The 6,000-nt window shown below is 43.6% G+C and overlaps 1 protein-coding gene across 2 annotated transcripts in view; it reads right to left on the reverse strand.

Annotated features, from left to right (window-relative positions):
* The window catches only part of GABRA2 (gamma-aminobutyric acid type A receptor subunit alpha2), a 59,765-nt gene extending 54,375 nt beyond the window's left edge, over window positions 1-5,390 (reverse strand). Inside the window, exons 1-3 of one of the 2 annotated variants that reach the window (XM_064710340.1) lie at window positions 5,290-5,390; window positions 4,584-4,672; window positions 1,921-2,036 (exon numbers count right to left, since the gene is read on the reverse strand). In XM_064710340.1, the coding sequence (XP_064566410.1) occupies window positions 1,921-2,036; window positions 4,584-4,654 (187 nt within the window). In that variant the 5' untranslated portion in view covers window positions 4,655-4,672; window positions 5,290-5,390. Of the gene's footprint in view, window positions 1-1,920; window positions 2,037-4,583; window positions 4,673-4,770; window positions 5,129-5,289 lie in introns of those variants that run through there. The other variant, XM_064710339.1, reaches the window with a different exon arrangement.
* Between the last annotated feature and the right edge of the window lie 610 nt (window positions 5,391-6,000).

Here is a 6,000-nt window from a genome sequence, read left to right on the forward strand (position 1 = left end):
TATCACAACTGCCATTTACAAGTGTTCTTTTAAACTGTAAGAATCCATCCATCCACAACCGAAGTATTCTTGAGGATTAAGATTAATGTGTCATGAATCACCACGGTTTAATATGCATGACACAGTTTCATTTCACACATATTCTGCATGGGTTGATTGCCATGTATACCAATATCAAACAGATGTTAATTCTTTAATTTTTTGTTCTCAGAGTATGTTTTAATTATCTATGAGGCTTTATAAAGAAAAAGAGGGAGGTTATTTTGAAGCAAATTTAGTGAAAAATAGAAAAATCCATTAGATCTGTATTTCATGTTCTCAAAAATATTATTTCAATATTAAAAAAAATGCTTGATATGCAAAGGAACTGCAGACTGCTCTCATTAAATGGCTCGTCCCTTGTAAGCAAGAAAACTTAGACTATTCTTCTAATAAAATGCATTATTTTAAAAGCCCTGTCAATTCAACACCTGTTTGGTGATATGAAATGTTTCTGCAAGTCATTCTATGTTTATACTATGCGTAAATTCTTAAATTTGAGTATTTTGCAAAGAAATCAAAACTCCACGTAAAAAAATTACCATATAAATTCTGGCATCAACAGTGCTATAGGTCCCCTGTATCATCCAAATTAAGAAATCTTTGAATATAAAATATTTCACAAGCTTTCACTGTACAGAGGCCAAAAATGGAAATGAAAAGACATCCTAGTTTAAAAGCAATGCATAATGAGAAATCTGTTTCAGTCAGCGTCAGCTCCCACTTTCTGCTGTGTCAGATTCAAGCCACAATTCCCCAGGACCAGAACAGCAACAGAGCCACAGGTCAGGATGGAATAGTGTTGAATAAAAACTCTGAGCTTTAACTAATGCCTAATTTGATCAGAGCTGTTATTGTAATTTCCATGGAAGTTGGAGTGTGTCTCTAGCTTTGGGCCTGATCTTCCTGAAATCAACAGGAACAGGAATGGCTCCCAAGTATTTTGTACTGGAATTAGCTTCACCAAGCTGAAAAAGTCTCCAGGTTGAAAATTACAATTACCAAAACTGTTACAAATAATAATAGGGGTAGTAGAAGTGTATATTTGAATCATACATGTCAATGTTAGATAGTATAAATACAGATAAACAATAGTAGTAGACAAAACATTGTCAAAACTGAGATATTCAGCCCCTCCCTATGTCATAGATATTTTTCTGTACACAGTAATATTTTCAACACCACAAAAATTATTTAAATTTCTTGCCAATGTAACACATACTGACAAAAGATGGCATATAGCTTTAAAATCAAAATGTGAACTGACATTTTGAAAAATAACTGACAGTCATGGCACAAGAGTGCAGAGACCTCTGTCCTTCAATATTCTCTTTTTCTCTATTTTTTTTTTCCAAATGCTCAAATAAGTGCAAGGTGCCCAGAAATTAAATGTATATTACCAGTGACACCCCAATTCCAAAGAAGTCAAAATCACAACATTTTCACTGAACTTACTGGGCCAAGGAACGAATCTCAAATTGGAATTTATACGCATCGCACAAAACACTTGTGCAGATTTCTGAAAACATACACCTATCAGATTGCAGAGAATTAAGCCTGGATTCCTTGTTCAACCAAAATTCCCTGACTGGAATAACAGCTTTAGATGTTATTTTTGTTCACATTCTGTTTTACTATGTTAAAACACCAGATTTTTTCTTTTTACTTAAGATAAATGTGTGAAAATGCCTTCTTTCCATTCATAGATGTTATCTTCCTCAAACTTCAAATGATTCATCTGGGTGAATGTAGTTATAAATAATTTATCAAGATGCATACCAGTTGTTAGGGGAAAAAAAACCCCGAAGGAAGAATATCACTGCATAAAATCTGAACATTAAAATTGATTTTTTAAAATCAATCTTTAATTGGTTGTATTACCTCCTAATCCAGGTCTGAGGCGATTATCATAACCATCCAGAAGTCTGTCTAGAATTCTTGTAAAGATGGTGATGTTATTCTTAGCTTCGTCTTCCAGGGAGTCAGCCAGCACCGATCTAAATGGATATTTTACATTTTAGAAGGTGCTAAGTATGTTTTAACATACACTCAACATGCATGTTTTTCAGACTGGCCATTACTTGCTGCATTCCAACAGGAAAGGATTATTTACAGTATGCAAATACAGAATTTCTATACAACAAGTTCAGACATATAAGGGTCAACAGAATACTACTTAAAATACCCAAGAAGTCATTTTCCAGTAGTCTGTACTTGCATGCATCATTGCATTACTGTGAGTGCTGCTTCCAGCTCCCCAAACACTGTTAGTGGAGGCTGCACTGGTGCAAAACCCTGAAGAGCCTCCCAGGCTTTGGTGGCATGTCACTCCTGGGCTGATAACCCGGGTTCCCATGCACAAACCCATCTCCTTCTAGCTCTATCTTATCTGTGTTCACTTAGGCATACTCTATCTCTGGATAAATCCTGTGGATTTGCCTCCACCCAATGGTCATGTAATGTACATGACCAGAAGAACTAACATGAGGGAAAACTCCAGCGATCATGCTCAGGGAGTCCTCTGACGCCAGCAGTTGGTGGGAGGGAACACCAGCGCTGACTAGCAAGCTGCAGGGTAGCTGTGGACAGCCCTCATCTTTCTAAAATGCTATTTTGTCATAAAACGCACTGTCTGATACTCCATCAGATGCAGACAAACCTTATAAATGCTGGATGGAAAAAGGAATCAAAAATGAAGTGTCAAGAAGAATCTGTAGAACACTGATGGTTTCAAAGTTCCCCAATAAAGAAAGAGATATTACATATGGATCAAATCTCTGTGGGACATGCTATAGGGGCTGGAATATGAACCTGCTGCCCAGCCAGCCGTGGTGCCCCACAGTGCTCTGGAACCTGGGCACCCAGACCAACAGGGTTTGTGTCAGGGAAGCCCCGACACACAGAAAGCCTTACACATGCAAACGTTACCGTGCCAACACTTTTAAGCACCATGCATGTGAAATACAGGAGCTCATCAGTCTTAACTTCTTAAAACCAGCACATTGCTATCAGGGAAGTAAAGCATCATGTGCTACGCACATTACCATTTATATCTTTTTCAGGTACCTAAATTTTTAACCCTAAATGCTTTTGAGAATTAATCATCTTGAAATGAAGGTATTCTGAATGCCATAATAGCAAGCATGTTTTCCTCCTCCTCCAAACCAAAAGTAGGTTTGGGTGATATTTTCTCTAAAGAAAGCTATAAAAGGATTAAAGACAAGGCTGTATGTTGGTCTCCAGCTCAATGGCATAAAGAAGAATTTAAATGTAAATCATTGCAGTCTGTGCTTTCCATCATATAAACCATAGAATCAACCCAAATCAGATAACTTATAAAGAACCCATGAAAATGTTGTGTGTGATTTTACTCATGGGTCAGTTTTTTCTTAGTTGCAATTACTGGATGGTTCCTTCTCGGTTTGTAAAATGTATCATTGTACTCATGGTCTACCTGAGTACGTCTCTGCCGATTTTAAGCTTCTTTTTGAGATATAACAGTTTTTGAAAATCAAGATTCCACTAAAAATATTAGATCAATATAATTACATCAAATTAGTGTGGAATCTTGCAAACTTTACTCAGGCATAAAGTCTTTAATAACGCTTATAGTCTCTTTGACGTCAGTAAGATTACTCACTTGAGTAGGGTTTGCAGGATCTGGCCCACTGTGACTCAACTAATACTGCACCATAGTTAGGTATAAAGTGAAATAGAAAATATAGTTTCAGAAAGTATTTTGTTCACTGAGAAACAAACAAAAATATTGGAGACATGTTAAATCATAGGAAACTTGCATTATATAGCATACAATCTTTACCATATTAGGACAAGACCTACTGCAGCCACAACCAAAGCAAGTGAATCAAAGTTACAAACTGCAATTAATTATTGTGTTTAGGGACTGTGAGCAACACAAAAGTATAATGTAATAAAAATTACTTGCTCTTATGCTGTCACTTTAGAAATGGAGAACTTTACACGACATAAGAAAAGTTGATTAATAAATGATGCTATTGTTTTATTATATGTGATTGTGAAGTTGTATGCTATCTCCACCTAGAGGTTTAAGGCTTAAGCATCATTTTGAATTCTATTATGTTTGACCAAAAAAAAAAATCAAGGGAAAAAAAAAAAGGCATGGCCATATTAATAAATATATGAGCATTATTTTAAGAACAGTGATTTGAAGTGAGACTTCATAAAAATCTATTTCTCCATTTTGTATGGTACAGAATCACAGTCATGCAGTAACTCAAGTCTTTAAGATCCAAAAAGGCATTTAAAGAAATTGTTATTTTAATGGTGGAATAAAGCATCAATTCACAAACCGTTTAAGGACAAGAGATCAGGCTTTTATGGTCCTTAAACTACATTCTACTGCATTTGCTCTCGAAACTATGTAATACTGCATTCAAAGAGCTAAGAAAGATTTTTTTTTTATTACGTTACTACATACTTTTATAGCCCCTCACACAAGCTTACCCTTAGCAGATTGTAACATACATGTTCGCACTGAACAACGAAACTAAATATCCTCTCACCTCGTTGGTAGCCACACCAATAAAACGAGAAGAACCAACTGCATCTCGGAGAGTGCCAGTTTCCTCTTCATCGCTGCTCTTTGCAAAACCTAACGGTGCAAGAAAAACACAAACCCACTCTCAGCCACAGTCAGTCTCCTCCAAGCAGTGCTTTCAACTTAAACCCGAGGAAAATATGTCACTTCACTGGAGAAAGGAAACCACTGGATTTCCGCAGCACTTTTCGGTACTAGCAACTTATTGTATCTCCATCTTTCCCAACGATCCTGCTCTGTGCAAGGAGGCAATGTATGATCAGAAGTGGCATGTGAGCCGGCGCATCAGATGCTTTCCTGTTCCGTGATGCGAAAGCCCCGAGACGAAAAGGAACAAAAAATAAAAGCCGTATGTATGGGAGGATGGGGGTTTAACCACCCCTCGCCTCACTACGGCACACCGCAGCCGGGGGGGCGGGGGGGCGGGCGGCTGGCAGAGTCATGCCATTCGCCGGGGCTCGGTGCGGGGACCGAGCGCGGGCGAGCCGCCCCCCGCCGCCGCCGAGCGCCCGGCACGTTTGACAGCTGCTCGGCGGAGCGCCGCCGGGGAGCGCGGGGGGCGCGGGGCGGCGGCGGGGGCAGCCCCGCAGGCTGACAAGTTGCGGAGCGCAGCAGAGCCCCCGACACGGGCGGGCGCTGCCGCCGCAGCTGGGGACCCCCGGGGACCCTACCTGGGAGCAGCGGGCGGGCGGGCGGGCTGGCGGCCGAGGCGGGGAGGGAGGGGAGAGGGAGGGAGGGAAGCGGGAGGGAGGGGAGTCGGGTGCCGCCGGCGAGCGGGGCAGGCGGCGGCGGGGAGCGGCGGGGAGCGCGGGGCGGCGGCGGCGGGCGCGGCCGGGACCGAGCGGGGACCGAGCGGCGGGCGCGCGCGCGCGTGCCCGCTCGTGCCGGGGCGCGGGGCTGCCCCGGGGGCCGTCACGGGGCCGCGCCCGCCGCCCCCGCGGCCCGGCCCTCACGGGACACGGCGGGCGCGGGGTCCCCGCCGAGGGGCATCGGCACCGGCACCGGCCCGGGGCGGCTTCCGCGGCCTCGGAACCCGGAGCAGGCGGGCGCGGCAGCGTTGCCGGTGCGCGAACGAGAAACGGGGCGGAAAGCGGTCCCCGGAGCGGTACAAGACATTTCCCGTAGCCCTCCCTCCTCAGCCTGTCGGTCGCCTCCGGCCAAGCGCGCGTTCGGCGGGGCACAGCCCCGGAGCCGCCGCGCTGCCCCGGACTGCGGCGGGAGCGGCAGCCGCCAGCCCCGGCTCCCAGCCCGCTCCCGGCTGCCTCATTAACATTCCCTTCCCCGCTTGCCCACTGGCACAGTCTAATTGGAATGCAGAGAGAAGAAAAGTCTATCATTTAATGTGAGCTCAGGATGAAGGCAGACAAGGAAACAAACCTCGC

The sequence above is a fragment of the Zonotrichia leucophrys genome, chromosome 4 (assembly GCF_028769735.1).
Source record: "Zonotrichia leucophrys gambelii isolate GWCS_2022_RI chromosome 4, RI_Zleu_2.0, whole genome shotgun sequence".
Lineage (NCBI taxonomy): Eukaryota > Metazoa > Chordata > Aves > Passeriformes > Passerellidae > Zonotrichia > Zonotrichia leucophrys.